The 17,661-nt window shown below is 33.4% G+C and overlaps 2 protein-coding genes across 2 annotated transcripts; one reads left to right on the top strand and one right to left on the bottom strand.

The window, feature by feature from the left end:
• Positions 1–9,070: 9,070 nt before the first annotated feature.
• On the top strand, positions 9,071–9,956 carry LOC108474257 (ethylene-responsive transcription factor ERF098-like). Its single transcript, XM_017776209.2, has one exon. The coding sequence runs from the start codon at positions 9,345–9,347 to the stop codon at positions 9,750–9,752; it is 408 nt and encodes a 135-aa protein (XP_017631698.1). The 5' UTR covers positions 9,071–9,344; the 3' UTR covers positions 9,753–9,956.
• Positions 9,957–10,046: 90 nt separating this feature from the next.
• On the bottom strand, positions 10,047–11,001 carry LOC108488105 (ethylene-responsive transcription factor ERF096-like). The gene has a single exon (XM_017792412.2). It carries the CDS (start codon positions 10,900–10,902, stop codon positions 10,333–10,335), a length of 570 nt encoding a protein of 189 aa, XP_017647901.2. The 5' UTR covers positions 10,903–11,001; the 3' UTR covers positions 10,047–10,332.
• Positions 11,002–17,661: the final 6,660 nt, after the last annotated feature.

The following is a 17,661-nucleotide window of genomic DNA, read 5'->3' on the forward strand; positions in this document are numbered from 1 at the left end:
TACTTAAAATACCAAGTTCATAGGTACCGAGAGATAGGTGGATAATGTGATGATGTCTCCAACGATCCTTGAATCTGAGTTAGCTTTGAATTCACTATAAAACATAGAAAAATAAACGAAGTAAGCTATAAAGCTTAGTAAGCTCGTATGACATAAATTCGATATAATCCTAACACATAATTCAACCATTGATCATAAATATAGGAATTCACATCAACTAACAAACCTTTCAATAACTCATTCACTAAACTATATACTTTCTTCACCATTTCTTTGATTCAAAGCTAATATGGTTTATGCACATACTTGTACAATCTCGTACTAATCTCATGCACATTCCCGTTTTTCATTTACCTATTGAACCATTCAGAATAGAAGTCGGATACTCAAGGGTCTCACATGATTAGTACCTATATCATGGCCCATAGCCAAATCAAGGTAACTTATCTTCGAAATACTAATATCATGGCCCGAAGCCAAATCAGTTGATATGTATGGCCCGAAGCCAAATCGGTTTATCTCACAACCAAAATGCTATATCATGGCCCGAAGTCAACTTAAACTTATTGTATCCCCTAATGACATGTCACTAGTATCCTAAACTATTCCTAAGGTTCAATTGGGATTCCAACTGTCGAATTATAATCGAATCATTTCCAAACTTATTCGTAGTCACATAATCACAATTTATGTTGTATCAAAGCATAAAGAATACATTAGAAATGAAATTATAACATACGAACTTACCTCGAATGTATAAACAATGAAATTATCGATTAATCAAGTACTTTATCTTTTCTCCGATCCAAGTCTATATTTCTCCTTTCTTGATCTAAATATATTCAAAATTAACTCATTTAATCATCTATTCATTCAATTTAGTCCAAAACACACTTTAAAACACATTTACACTTTTGCCCCTAATATTTCACATTTTAACAATTTAGTCTTTATTTCATAAAATCACAAATTAATGAAATTCCAAATATACCCATGTTAGCTGAATTACTATTATTCCCCTAGAAGCCCATATTTTTCATTTATTTCACATTTTAACCGCTAACTTTACACATTTCTCAATTTAATCCCTCTTTTTCATTTTCACTAAAAATCACTTAACTAAACTTGTATATCTATCATCAAACATTTAAAATTCATCATAAATCATCATACAAAACATATATACATCAATGAAAACTCTTAAAAATGTTAACAATTTTGAAATCGAAGGTACGGGCTAGATAGATTGAGCTACAACGAACTCAAAAACATAAAAATCACTAAAAACTGAGTCAAAAATCACTTACAATTGAAGCATGCATTAGCCGAACCTTCAAAGCTCATCCATGACTTCTTTTCTTTCTTAATTTCGGTTGAAAGAAAGATGAATGAAAAATTTTGTCTTTTGTTTTAATTATTTGACCTTTATTTAATGAATTACTATATTAACCTTATATAAAATCATTTAAAATACCTTAATATATGTCCATATATGTCCACTCATTCTATTAATGGTATAATTGCAACATAAGGACCTTAAATTTAAGGTTATATAGCTATTAAACACTTTTAGCTAATAGAACTCCACTTTTACACTTTACACGATTTAGTCCTTTTTACTGAATTAAGCATTCAAACGATAAAATTTCTAAACGAAACTTTCAAACAATCATATATTCATGATATAGACCTTAAATTAATAATAAAATAAATATTTTTACCTTAAATTTGTGGTCCCGCAACTACTGTTTCGATTTGACTAAAAACGGGTTGTTACATGGTACCTAACACTCAAGTTTCCTTTTGTAATCATCCTATAAGTCACCTAATCACAAGGTTTCTCTTTATATTATCTTTCTATAATATTTTTGAATTTGTTCAAGTATATGCCTTGAGTGTTGGAGTGTGTCTTCAAGGTAAAACTTTCAACACACACTAACCATAGTTTCCTTATCAAACATCAAAGAAAGGGGCTGAAGAGCCCGTAAGCCCTTATAACCACACAGAAACCATAAATCAAGACTTTTATTTCTTCAAAATTGCATGCCTAGGTAACCTCAAAACCATAGCCACAAGTTCCTCGCACCCTAAGAGGAATTTTGTAACATCCTGATTTTAGGCTTAGTCGGAACAGTGGTTTTGGGACCACAAATTTGATGAGGAAAATTTCATTTTTATTATTTTTTTATGGTATACGATTTCACGGAATGATTTCGTGAAAATTTCATTCAAAAATTTCGACGTTTGGGCACTCAATTTTGTCAAAAGGACTAAATTGTAAAAAGTGCAAAAGTTGAGTTTTACATGTTAGAAGTGTTTAATTGTCATGAGTTTTTTAAATCAAAGGTCCTTAAATGGTAATTAGACCATTTTAAAGTTGTGGACAAAAATTGGATATGGATGGAATTTTTTTGAAAGTTTAGTAGTAAGGGCATTTTGGTCATTTGTATATTAAATGAAATAAAATGGGAAAAATAACACAAAATGGTCATCTTCTCCATATGGAGGTCGAAATTAGCATGGGGGAAGCCATGGCTAGGGTTTTCAAGCTTTCCAAGCTCAATAGTAAGTCCATTCTAGCCCCGTTTTTCAAGTTCTTTACATTTTTGGAATCCCGGTAACTTGATTAAGCTTATGCTAGCAATAATTCAACCTAGGGTTCGTATTTGGAAAAATACCCATAGGTGAAATTTGTGTATTTTGGTGTTTTATGATAGAATACGAGGTTTTAAATTATGTTAGACAACTTGTGCTACTCGGTTTTAAGTGAAAACGAGTAAAAGGGCTTAATCGGTAAAAATACCTAATAGTCATAAGTGCATGTTAGAGTGAGAATTTGATGTTGTCATAGAAGGGAAAAATGATCAGCATGTCATAAAACATAAGAATAAGGGATGAAGTTTAATTCCTGAGCCTAGGGGCAAAAGTGTAATTATGCAAAAGTTTAGGGGCAAAATGGTAATTTTTCCAAAGTTCGTATTAAAGGCTGTTTTGATGAATGTATGTATTAAATAAATTAATTTGGCATTATAGATCAAGAGAAACGAGATTTAAGTCGTGATCGAGGGAAAAACAAAGTTTACAAGGAATAGGCTCGATTGCTAATACTTTGTATCGAGGTAAGTTCGTATGATAATAATAATGCAATGTTATGTTTGAATTATATTTCTAACTATTATTGCATATATTGTATGATTTAATATATTGGAAAAGCTGATGGAATGGTGTTTATGATGTGGAAATATGACATGAAAGAATGTTACATTGAATGCAAGAAAATGATGATACATGACAAGTGATATATGAAATATGTGATACATGTTATGTAAATTCTTAAAAGCTGATTTGCTATTTGAGTTGTATCTTATTATACTATGAATGGACAATTGGTACTATGGATAGTGAGATCGACACTTCAAGTAAGTTCGTATATAAATAATCTATCGATTCTTTTTATGTTAATATATTTTGATATCATATGAAATGTGGCTGCCTATCAAATGGTTATTTGATGTAAATTATGAATTTAAATTGATTACGGACAATTTAATAAAATGTTGAAAAGTGAGGAATTTTCCGATTGAACCTTCCGAATAGAAACGATACAAATGAGCTATTGTGAGGTCACGTGTGTAGTACTAAGTGAAGGCTACTACGTGTACTAGATTGTTGGTTGCATGTGTAGTACTAAGTGCAGGCTACTATGCGTACCTGATAACTTCGATCACGTGTGTAGTACTAAGTGCAGGCTACTATGTGTATCAGATGGTTAGGTCACGTGTGTAGTACTAAGTGCAGGCTACTACGTGTACCGGATAATTGGTCGCATGTGTAGTACTAAGTGCAGGCTACTATGCGTACCAGATAGCTTCGGCTACAAGTGTGGAAATGAGAAAATGTGCAAACAATTGTGTATTTGTTATTATTCCGATGAGTTCAACGGGAAATCGATTAAGTGAAAATAAATGTGAAAGTGATTGTGTGATGAACAAGTGCAAGTATATGTTTATTTAAATTTATGAGCAATATGCTCGATATTTGAGCAAACCTCGGTAAAATAGAATGGATTAAGTGAAATTGTGCAAAAGTGAACTTTAGTAGTAAAACAGTGTTGGGCAGCAGCAGTGCATGAATTTGAAAATTTACCAAAAATTGTGGAAGTTGAATTAAATTTCAAATAAAATATGTAATTAAAGTTTATTGAGTCTATTTTCACATAAAAGAAACATGGGAAGCAAAATAATTCCATATTATGTGATATTTGAATTCTTGTGAGACAGTGTCTGAATGAATTCGAGATCCCCTGTTCTGACTTGGAAAATTGTTAAAAATTATATAAAAATAATTTTGGGGTATAATTTATATACCTAGAATCTTGGATGAGTCTAATTTTAATAAAAATAAACGAGAACATCATCCAAGTTTTGTACTATGAGATAAATAAATTTTAGTGAAGAAAGGTCGAAGCTGTTAAACAGCAAAATAGGGGAGATTTTGAATAATAAACTGTACTTATTGGCTAGGCCAAAAATTATGAAAATTTGATGATGGAAAGATATATGAGTCTAGTTTTTGGAAAAATTTACGAATCTTAATTTGGAGTTCCGTATCTCTAAATATAAATGATTTAGTGACTGTTACTCAAGAAAACAACTTAACCAGAACATGTGTAAATGTACAAATGAGTTAGTTTTATTGTGGGAAGCATGTTAGTAAATTGCTTATTATTATTTCATGTGAGCTTACTAAGCATAAAGCTTACCCCCTCCTTTCCATTTCTTTTAGTGTTGTCAGGTTAGCTTAGGGTTGGAGACCGTCGAGGCAGCATCACACTATCAAGCCAACACCTTGACAGTATAAACACATATGCTAGAATTATCAAGTGAGTGGCATGTATAGGGACCTAATTTTATAACATGTGTTATTATAATTTGGCCAAATATATTGGTCTTTAGTGAGCTAATGATTCTGACTTATAAATCTAGTTATTTATGTTATGTTTGATATTGGTGATGTGATATGCTTGGTTGTCATACATGGTTGGTAATAATTTGTTTAAGTTGTTTAATTGATGAATTAAGTTTAGTAACACTTCGTGCTCGACTTCGGCGATGGTCTTGGGTACGGGGGCATTACAAATTTAATGAGTCATTGACCATAGTAAGTTGTTCAATAACCCAAAGATAAGGCCTTTCCATGCCCCAAGGCCTTTCAACACCTAACCCTAGACCCATCATCCACTAGGAGTTTGTGTAGGATGCCCTACTCATCTCTTTTACACCTTCAAGGTTTCTCTCCCTCAAATACTACAAGATTAGTCAATTCTTCCATTAAGAATTTAGAGGAGCCAACGAAGCATGCCTTACTCATCTCCTATGTAGTTTCAGCACCTAGCTCCTTTAAATACTGCAAGATTCGTTGATCCTCCCAGTAAGGAGTTGAAGGGGTTTGAAGAGTTTGTAGAGTCCTCTCTCTGCCCCCTTGGAACCTAAACATTGATCCTTAAGTCTCTACCTCTTCTTTTTCTTCTTCAACTCACTTAGGAGTTTCTTTCCCCTGAGGAGTTAGAAGAGTTTGAGAAGTCCACAAAGCAATTCCTAGCTCTAAGCCCTTAGGTCACATCCCACACATAGGTAACATCAACCCTTTTTTCTTCTTCATTACTAACTTCACTTGTCATATAATCTAACCAAGATCCCAATGTTACATGTTATTGAGTAAATGACACTCTCCCCATTGCAGTCCATGAACTTTTCCATCCACAACATGGTATTTATGGATTTTTGGTATTTTGATTTTCAATTATGCTCTCCTTTATTTTTGGTGTTTTGTTTAGGCCTTGTAATGATTTTGAATTTCAACAAAAGATCATATTTATGATAAAAATTCAATTTAAATGTTGTATTTATGATAAAATTTGTTGAAAAATATGTATATTTAATGCCTTAGAATTGATATTCAATTTAAATGTTGTATTTATAATAATACTTATATAGTTCTTGTTTGAGTTAGTGTCACAAGTTAATTAAACATCAACTCAATTGCAAAAGGATTGAAATTTTATTTTAAAATACAAGAAGTTTTATTATAAGGCTTTTTATGCCCATAAATAATTTCATAATTTGTTTTCAAAATAAATAGCTTAAATGGCAATCTTAATGTTGCAAAATAGATAAGGAGTTAAGTCAAAGAGATTTAAGTTAGTTTGAGTGAGAGACAATCCTTGACTGTATTAATTTTATATATTTTTATGAAAGGTGAAGTCAAGAATTTTATACTAGAAAGCCAAATAAAATTAAAGGTTCTTAAGGGACAAGACATAAATTTTATATTAAAAGTGTTTAGAATGGGCCACCAACCCAAATGATCAAGTGGTTAAAGTTCTTCAAGAAGGACTAAAATTAGTATTTAACCATTTGAACTAGTGAGAATAATGTCTTTATCTATCCCTTGAATCCACCCTTGTTATAATCTTATTTTCTTCGCCCCAAATGGAAGTATATAGTAATCAATGATTTTTTTTTAAAAAATGCAAATGATGATTTGATTAAATGGTAAGATTGAGGTCTTGGGATTTTTAAGATCTTAATGAAATTTTAAAAAAATGCAAATGACAATTTGGCTTAATGGTAAGGTTGGTTGAGATATTAGGAATTTTGAGATCTCAAATTTAAGTCTCACCAAGTAAAAACCTATTAACTAGTAAGATTAACATGGGGAAGAAAAAAGTTGTTTGGGTGGTGGTTCACCTTAGGTTAAGGTGAAGAGCTACTGAAGTTTGGTAGGGTATTTTGATGATTGGGTTTTGGAAAAGAAAGAATGAAGAATAAGATCTCTCTTCTTTAGCTGCTGTCATGAGCTTATATACTAATAGGCCAAGGTATCCGCATGTCTAGAGCCTGCTGACAATGAGGTCTTACTTAGTTTCCTTATAGTGATGGTGATGTAATATCTTAAAATATGACTCTTTAGAATAACTAGGTAATTAACGAGTCTGAATCCCTATATGCATTTCATATATATCCAGTGTGAAGTTCATCACTATACCATGATATGATGTTTGCTAACTTTGTTCAGTAAGAGATTCGTCCATTGTGAGAGATTCACCTCTATGGGACATGTATTAGTGAATTAGGTTTGAGTTAAATTAATTTATTGAGTTAAATTAATATCTTCTTTAGTTAATTTGTTGAGATGTTTATTTAATTCAATGTTTGTAATAAATTATTTTGTACCGTCATATACTTATAACTTAAATAAATAAATAAATAATTATAATTGAAATAATTGTGTTTATCCTTTTTTTAGTCGAAAACTATTCAAGAAAATGGGTGTTAAGTTGGATGCTGAAAGTTGTAAAATACTCATAAAAAAAGAAAAAAGAAAGGCATAAAATAAGTTAAAAAGGGAAATGATGTTAATCTGATTAAATTAGTCTTTTCAGACTCCAAAGATTCGTTTGCTACAAGTAATAGGCCAGGATTAGGTTATATGTTAAGCTGAGTTCACTATCGATTTTGTTGTTTTTGCGCTTTATATTTCGCTACACGTGACAAGGGGTATATCTATATAAAGAAATTATAAAATTTTTATTACCAAGTGTTCAATTTTGATTGTTTCATATTTTTATTAATAATTAGCGTCCTACGTAATTTTACATATTTTTAATTATTATAATTTTAAGTTAAATGAAGATTAATTTATTTTATATTAATCATCAATTAATTTTGAAAAAAATAATTGAGAGAATAAGATATTGTTTTAAAATAATTAAAATACAAATAAATTTAGTACATGAAACTATTAAAATCATTCACAGATTTGGAATTATATAAAATAATAATTACAAAAGATATTTACACTAAATTAATGATCACATTTAATAATAGGGATTAAAAATAATTGTTAAATTTAAATTGCTTTTCAAAATAAATCCATAAAACGTAAAAAACAAATTTAAGATCTTTTGCCTCACATAGTATAAACCACTTATCAAAAAATTTTAAAGATAATATCATAATATTATATTACCTCATCAACAATTAAAATAATATTTTATCTCTCTTGATGTTATTGTTGTTCAATATGATTCAATATTTGCCTCTCGAAAAACCATTGCTTCAACGATCCATTTTTATTTAATTCTAGCTTATTATTTCTAAGAATCTTCATTCTTTTACCATTATTTTTTTTAAACTCTACTTGATTGAATATGCCGAACTACTAGATGCTATTTATAAAGCTAAAGTTCAATTTTTTTATATATAGCTCTAATACTAATTAAGTGGTAATTAAGATACTTAGAGTTCTATTCAATTAATAACTCTATTTTACATAAATAAAATTAGCATAACTTAAAAAAATCAATTATAGTGTGGCATACCTTAATCTTGAGTGGATGAGGAATTATGTATGCATAATTTGTATATTTTGATAGATAATGAATTGGAAGCTGGTGCATTGGGTATATGACTTCTGCAGTTTGAAACATCATTTACAATAGTGAAATTCATAGTTTTACTAATGGATAAATGATATCTTCTAATCGGCATAACATGATAGATGAAAAGTAAACGTGGTCACGAATTGCTTATCTTTGAGATAAATGACTTTATTACTATTTGGTAGTAATTTACTTTTCACGAAAGAATATGTAATGGTTACTATGAGATAAAATAGGATCATATTAGGAATCACAATTCTACTGATTTTTATTGAGAGAGAATTACTTTGCTTCTAAATGTAATAAATCATTTTTTGTTCTATATTTAATTTGTGATTGTTTGAATCCATACTTAATGCAATTTGTGATATGAGATTTATGTCTGAAAATACATAATAAGATACACCTAATTGCATATTCTAAAAAAATAACTTGTGGAATATATTAAAAAAAAAAAACTAAAGAAGGGCAGCTATTTGGAAAAGGGTGGAACTGAAATTAGAAGGCTCACCACCATAGAGCCGCCAAATCCTCATGCATGCACCCTGCCAATATTTTGATCCCACCCACTAAACTTTGTCAAACATTTGGTAATTGCTAACGTGCAAAGAAAACAAAGAGAAAGGAAATGTTACTTTATTATCAGATCCAGATGTAGTTTTCATTAGATCGTAAAAATAACATGGCACAAATCGAACTTTTGTTCTTCTGTACATCCAAGGAAGTTTCGTAGCAAATGAAGAAAATCAACATATTCCAACCGTCAGGAATGACCGAAGCTTGTGGTCATGCGGCCCATTAACACTAATTCTTTTGAATCACCATAATTCCTGCCATATATAACTATTATCCAATTCCATTATTCCAAACATTCCTTTTTGCCGGAAGTCGATTCAAAATAATGGAAGCATCCCAAGAAGGGAAGAAGAGAGGGAACAATAATGGGGAGGTTCGATACAGGGGAACTCGCAGGAGGCCATGGGGGAAGTTCGCGGCGGAGATACGTGATCCAACGAGGAATGGAGCACGGCTGTGGCTGGGAACTTTTGAGACTGCTGAAGAGGCGGCAAGGGCATATGATAGGGCTGCTTTTGCTTTTCGGGGTCACACAGCTATACTCAACTTCCCGAATGAGTACCAATATCAGAACCCAAGTTTTCTACCATCTTCAGTTTCTTCATCTACTTACTCAGCTGGCAGAGGGAATCCCCAAAGAGGCGGAGCAAATGAAGTCATTGAGTTTGAGTACCTGGATGACAAGTTGTTGGAGGATCTTCTTGAAACCCAAGATGACAGGCATCGCCTATAAATTATAAAATCGAGTTTCTAATGTTGTTGGATTGAATTAGTTAACCATGGAAATAATTTCTATGTTTCTTTTATATTATAAACTAGGGAAATTTCAATTAATCGTTTCTGATTTTTCATTCTTTTTAAAATCTTTGTATCGAAATTGCAATTGTATTGAAAACTTCATCGAGAGGAACCTTATATTTTACATCTTTTAATGAAACAGAGACTATTTGAAGCTCATAGAGTAAGTTGTGGCGGCTCTCAAAGGTCAAAATCACGTGCTGTGGATAAAGTAATAATAATCAAATGATTGGAGCATAAAAAGGCCAGAGTTGATACATATTGATGACAGTGAGTGCATCAACATTAGACAGTCAATATAATTCAATTGAAGGATATTTCTGTTTGACCAAAACAAAAACGAATAATAAAGTAGATAACTAAAACTCACCCAAATCAGCCTAAAATCAACTCGGAGTTTCCATATGGACCCTTGACTTAATATGTAACTAAAAGCAAGTCACATATCTACAAAAAAAAAAAATGTTGTTTTGCTGTTGAAGAAGATACTAAAAATGCTTCAATCGTTCTTGGTTTCATTTATTCTCAAAATCAAGAAGCTCCTCTAACAATTTATCGTCCAGGCACTCCAATTCCAGCACTATTCTTTCATCATCTTTCTTGCTTTTCACATGTTCAAAGAAATACGAAGAAGAAGAAGCAGCAGAAGCAGATGATGAAGAAGATGATGATGATGATGAAGGGGTAGCGCTGGGGGGAGAGTTTACTGTGGTGGATGAAATGATATGTTCATCTCGGAAGTTGAGAATAGCGGAGTGACCCCTCATAGAGAAAGCAGCTCTGTCATAAGCTCGAGCAGCCTCCTCTGCTGTATCAAAAGTTCCCAGCCACAGCCGAGGTCCTCCTTGCCTCGTCGAGTCCCGAATCTCAGCTGCGTATTTCCCCCAAGGCCGCCTCCTCACACCTCTATATCGAACGCTGGACTCCGCCACTCCTGCTTTCTTCATCTTATTTTGTTCCATTGGCATCGTTTGAACTTGAAACAGAGCATCAAATTCAGTTCCACATTTATACTCAGTTGCAAACGCACACAATTGGCCACCCATATAAACTAATAGGAACATCCAGAATAAGTCAACAATCATCCTATTAAAGATGCCAAAATCCTTCGGGTCAGATACAGATTTTAACGTATATTATAGCAAATTGTCTGCAAATGTTTAATCTTTATTTTTCTTTTTCAATTCATTATTTTTTTCGCCCTGGGTGATGCTAACATATTGAAGCAGACGGTGATGTCACAATGGACACGCTACAATTAATTATTCCTTAGGAGATTAAACAAATATATTTTTTCTTTCGTTCTGCCTTTGCGTAGCATAAGTGATGCTAGCAGTGATGTTATCCCATTACGTAGCTGAATTACTCGTCATCTTGGTTACAGTATTCTTAGTTATGGTTAGATTAATTAAATGGGGAAGAACTAATAATTAATAAGATAAAATATAAATAAAAAGATATGCTGAATCTGGTTAATATCTTAATTAAATTTCTCCTTCAAGGTCCATTTTCATAGTGCGATCAGATGGCTTATCTCAGACTTTCGTAGAGGGGGCTGAAGTAATTTGATTGCATCAACGTGTTTGATCACCATGTTTATGCTATCGATCCCTTATGTCACCTGATAATGATGAAGGAAAATAATTGAAGTATAACGGAATCAAAGAGTAACAGAATTGAACACTCAACAAGGTTTTTATGATTTCGACCGATCAACCTCCACCTACTTACTAGAAGGGTAGGTATAATTTTGGACATGGTACTTGTACTTTATCCTATTTTACAATTTTAATCTATATATTTTAATTTATAAATATTGAATCTTTATAGTATTTCAATTTGAAAATAACTAACATGACAAGATGAAATATGAAGGAATTAATGAGTTTCATGTGGCATTAAATGATAGATTTTTTTGTCCACATAGACTTATTAGCAGATTGAGTAACTAATTTAGTTGAATTAGTTGATTTCTTTCTATTTATGAATTCTTTGCTTTTTTGTTATGGTATTAGAGCTCTTGTAACTACTTTTACTGTTGGTTCTCGCTTGCGATGGAGTCTGTCACTTTCACCGTTAGTAAGTCGTTCAACCCCCTTGCCTTTGCTTCTCAAAAGGTTGTTACACTCGTTGATGATTGTAATTTTCTTGCTTGGAAGCAACATGTATTGCTTGTCATTAAGACTCACCGTCTTCACTACTTTCTTGATGGTACTGTTCTTGTTCCTGCATCTATGGTTTCTGATGAGAATGGTTCTCCGATGGAGAATCCAGAATTCATCCAATATGAGCAACAGGATGCTGCCATTTCTGTGTGGTTGTTGTCTATCGTTGGTCCAGCTTTGCATAACTAGTTGATTGGGGATTCTTCTTCTGTTGCTCAACTCTGGTCAACCTTGAATCGGATATTTGGTCATCAGTCTACTACAAAGGTGATGAGGTATTGTTCGCTTCTTCATAATTTTCGCAAGAATGATATGAATATGTCTGATTACCTTGCTGGAATCAAACATCCCTATGACTGTTTGGCTGGTTGTGGACAACAAGTGCTTTTGGAAGAGTAGAAGTCAGTTATTCTGAATGGGTTACCGTTAGAGTATGATCATATTGCTTTTATTATTATCACGGGTCCGATGCCATTTGACTTACAAGGGATCACAACTACCTTGCTAGATGCTGAAGCTCGTCAAAATGCTCACCTAGCATAGCTAATGGTTACTGCAAATCTTGCTACTCATAATCTTTCTTCTGGTTCTTCTATATTGTCATATCTTGGGTCTGTCTCGTCTTCATTTAATACTGCACAACTTGCAATGAGGTATAACAAAGGTCGTGGTTGTGGTCGATTTGGAGGTTCGCAACCAAAATGCCAGATCTGCGGTAAACTTGGACAAGTTGCCCGTCAATGTTTCTATCGATATGAGTATGATGATAGTATAGCCTCGTCCCCTGGGTCTTATTCAGCCCACTCTTCTCAAGATATAACAGCTCATCATTCTTTTGTTGGTCACAGTCTCATCAATCATTTAGTTGTGCTACTAATCCGGTTCATAGTGCTCTTTCTTACTCTACTCCAATTATGCCTTCTCTTCCATCCACTATTCCTACCAGTCATTCGGCTCTGTCACATATTTCATCTATAGTAGCTATTCCTTACACTATTGGTGATCCTGTTTGCTATCCAGATAGTGGTGCCACTGCTCATATGACAAATGATGCTGCTCGCCTTATTCATAGTTAGCCTTATAACAACACAGGTAAAGTTGTTATTGGTGATGGTAGGTCCATACCTATTTTGCATATTGGCACTTATTTCTTATTGTCTGATAATGACAATTTGATGATAAAAGATGTGAAAATAAAATAAAATAAAATAAATAAAATAAAGAACACACAAATTTTTACACAGAAACTCTTTTGGGAAAAAACCACGGGTAGAGGAGAAGAAAATTCACTATGTCGAATTTGAATAATTACAAGAGAAATAGACTATGTCTATTTATAGGCTTATAAAGCCATATTCTAGTAAGACTGAAACACCTTATTCTAATCAATATAAAATAGATGGAGTTTAATAAGGTTTAAAAAACCTTATTCTAAAATAAAATAAAAGAAGTGTAATTCTATATGGATTCTTTTGTTATTTTATTTTAACACTGTATTTTGTTTAAATAAGGATTCAGGTCACTTAATTCTAACAATCTCCACCTTGACACGAATTCTCAATGAACAAGTTCTTCATCGCGAACTCTCAACAAACAAGTTCTCCACTTCTTCCACAAAACCCCTTAAGGGTTTAACTTCAACAATGAACACCAACCAAGTCTAAGCAATGCTCAAACTTGGTTATAGGAAGTGACTTAGTCATCATATCTGCAGGATTTTCATGAGTACTAATTTTGCTAACAACTATATCACCACAAACAATAATATCATGAACAAAATGATACCGAACATCAATGTGTTTTGTTCTCTCATGAAACATTTGATCTTTTGTAAGAAAGATGGCACTCTGACTGTCACAAAATACTGTGCTGATTTGAAGGTCTTCATTGAGTTCACTAAAGAGTCCCTTCAACCAAATAGCTTCTTTTCAAGCCTAAGTAATCGCCATGTACTTAGCTTCAGTGGTAGACAAAGCGACTGTAGTTTGCAAAGTGGCTTTCCAACTGATTGCACAACCTTCGATTGTAAAGATATAACCTGTGAGAGATCTTCTTCTATCAAGGTCTCCAGCAAAATCAGCATCAATATACCTAATGACTCCATCTCTAGTTCTTCAAAACTGTAAGCCAACATCAGTAGTACCTCGTAAGTATCTTAAAATCCACTGAACTATTTTCCAATGTTCTTTACCAGGATTCGCGATATATCTACTAACTGCACTAACTGCATATGATAAATCTGGACGTGAACAAACCATAGCATACATGAGAGATCCCACTGCACTAGAGTATGGAACATGTGACATGTACTCAATCTCATCATCTGATTGTGGAGACAAAGTCGATAAAAGTCTAAAATGGGCTGCTAAAGGAGTACTAACAGGTTTAGCACTCTGCATATTGGACTTGCAAAGAACTTTCTTAATGTACCCCTTCTGACTTAGGTACAATTTACTTGCTTTTCTATCTCTGAGAATCTCTATACCAAGTATCTTATTTGTTGGTCCCAAATCTTTCATCTCAAATTCTTCACTTAGTTGGGCTTTGACCTTTCCTATCTCTCATTTATCTTTTGCTACTATCAACATGTCATCAACATAAAGATGTAGATACATAAAAGAACCATCATTGTTTTTCTTAAAGTAAACACAATTGTCAAAACTACTTCTTTTGAAATCATGAGAAGTCATAAAGGAATCAAACCTCTTGTACCACTGTCTTGGTGGTTGTTTCAAACCATAAAAGGGACTTTTTCAGCAAGCAAACATAGTCCTCTTTTTCTGAGACTGTAAAACCCTTTGGTTGTTGCATGTAAATATCCTCCTAAAGTTCTCCATACAAAAATGTAGTTTTTACATCTAACTGCTCAAGCTCCAAATCATGCATGGCCACAATGCCAAGCAAAGCTTGAATCTAACTATGTTTAACAACTAGGGAGAACACATTTGTGAAGTCCACTCCTAGAATTTGACTGTAACCCTTTACAACAAGCCTTGCCTTATATTTGGGTTCTTCAACTCCTAGAGTCCTTTCTTTCTTTTTGAACACCCATTTACAACGAATAGTCTTCTTATCTTTAGGAAGTTTCACAAGATCCCATGTTTTGTTTTTGTGGAGTGATTCCATCTCCTCTTGCATAGCAAACATATATTTTTCTGAGTCTTCACAACTAACTGCCTTAGAATAATTTGATGGCTCTTGATCCGCATCTATATCTTCAGCCAAATTTAAAGCATAAGCAACTAAATCAGCCTCAGCATACTTCTTTGGAGGTGTAATTTCTCTTCTAGTTCTGTTTTTGGTGATAAAGTATTGCGGTGAAGAAGCAACTCTATTTTTAATTTTTATACTAGCTTGATGAGTCGACTCTGTATTAATCTGATGCTCCACCTGCTTTTGATTTTTTTTATTGGAAGAGTCTTTAAGAGATAAGTTAGGTAGCATAACAGTTTCATCATAAACAACATCTCTACTAATCACAACTTTTCTATTTTCAGGACATCATAACTTATACCCTTTTACACCAGGTTTATAACCAAGAAAAACACATTTAATGGATATCGGTTCCAATTTTCCATTATCAACATGAGCATGCGCAGGACACCCAAAAATTTTTAAATCAGAATAATTAGCAGGATTACCAGACCATACTTGTTGTGGAGTCTTTTTCTCAATGGCAACGGATGGGGATCGGTTGATCAAAAAACATGCAGTAGAGGCTGCTTTGGCCCAAAACGACTTTGGTAAGTTGGCATTTGACAACATTCATCGAACCTTCTCCATGATCGTTCTATTCATTCATTCATTCTGCAATGCCATTTTGCTGTGGAGTATGACGAACTATCAAGTGTCTCACGATCCCTTCTGACTTGCACAATCTATTAAATTTATTAGAACAGAATTCTAAGCCATTGTCTGTGCGGAGGTATTTTATTTGTTTTCTTGTCTGTTTCTCAATCATAATTTTTCAAGACTTAAATGCAGGAAACACATCGCTTTTTTGCTTCAAGAAGAACGCCTAAACCTTTTTGGAAAATTCATCAATAAAGGTTAGCATATAATTAGCTCCACCTCTCGAAGGCACTCTGGATGGCCCCCATAGATCAGAATGAATATACTCCAACATTCCCTTTGTGTTATGGATTCCTTTGGTGAATCGAACTCTCTTTTTCTTCCCAAGAACACAGTGCTCACAGAAATTCAGTTTGCAAATTCCTTGCCCATCAAGAAGTCCTCTTTTGCATAATTCTGCCATGCCATTCTCACTCATATGCCCTAGGCCCATGTGCAAAATTTTAGTAATATCATCATCTAACAAGAAAGAGGAAGCAAAAACTGCATCACCAGTAATAGTAGAACCCTACAAAACAAATAACTTGGCAGTCTTTCTCTGTCCTTTCATCACAACAAGGGAACCTTTGGAAATCTTTAAAACCCCACTTTCAGCTTTGTATCTATACCCTTTTGAATCAAGAGTACTCAACGAAATTAAATTTCTTTTCAATTCTGGAACATGTCGTACGTCACTAAGTGTTCTGACAACTCCATCAAACATCTTAACTTTAATTGTTCCAACACCTGCGATATTACATGAATCATTATTTCTCATCAAAACAACACCTTCAGACACTGTTTCGTAAGTTGTAAACCAATCCCGATTGGGACTTATGTGGAAGGTGCAGCCTAAATCAAGTATCCACTCCTCACTTACTTTAGAATTATTGTCAAAAGCGACTAGAAGTTCACCATCCCTGTAGTCTTCTACAACATCAGCTTCACCTAAATTTTCTGGTTGTTTTCCCTTTTGATTCGCAGCCTCCTTTTTAATCTTGTTTGTAGCTTATAGCACTCAGATTTAATGTGCCATTTCTTCCTGCAGAAGTTACAAGTTTTACCTCTATTTGAAGACTTTAATCTACCCTTAGATTTACTGCGAGGATTCCGTTCCTATGTCCTTCCACGATCATCATCAGCATTCCGATCTTGTCTCCCACGAACAATGAGACCCTCTCCCTGAGAGTCAGGTTTAACCATAAGGTGCTTCATTTTATCATACGAGGTCAAAGAATCATAAACTTCATCAACTGTGAGAGACCAGCGGCTATATAAAATCGTGTCTCTAAAGGTTGAATAAGACGGGGGCAACGAACAAAGTAGAATCAACCCTAGATCTTCCTTATCATATTGAACCTCCATCCATGGCCTCCAAGTTTGAGAGAATTTCTTTAAACACTGTTAAGTGTTCATGTACAGACGCACCTTTCTCCAAAAGATGAGCATAAAAACGCTGTTTCATATACAACTTTCTTGTTAGAGTTTTCGACATACATATTTGTTCTAGCCTCTTCTATAATGCAGCGGCGGTCTTCTCTTTCATCACATCCTGCAAAATTTCGTTGGACAAATGTAGACGTAATTGTGTTAACGCCTTTCGATCCTTATGCTTCTTCTCTTCATCTGTTAATTTCGAAGGCATCTTATCTATCCCTAGCAGGGCATCCTCCAAATCTATCTGCACAAGAACTACTTGCATCTTAAACTGCCACAATGCAAATCTAGTGTTGAGATCCAACAACGAAATTTCATACTTCAAAGACACTATTACCGTGATCGAGATAAACAATCTGGAAGCTCTAATACCAATTTGAGAAAATAAAATAAAATAAAAAATAAAAAAAT

This window comes from Gossypium arboreum, chromosome 7 (assembly GCF_025698485.1).
Source record: "Gossypium arboreum isolate Shixiya-1 chromosome 7, ASM2569848v2, whole genome shotgun sequence".
NCBI classification, from domain to species: Eukaryota; Viridiplantae; Streptophyta; class Magnoliopsida; order Malvales; family Malvaceae; genus Gossypium; species Gossypium arboreum.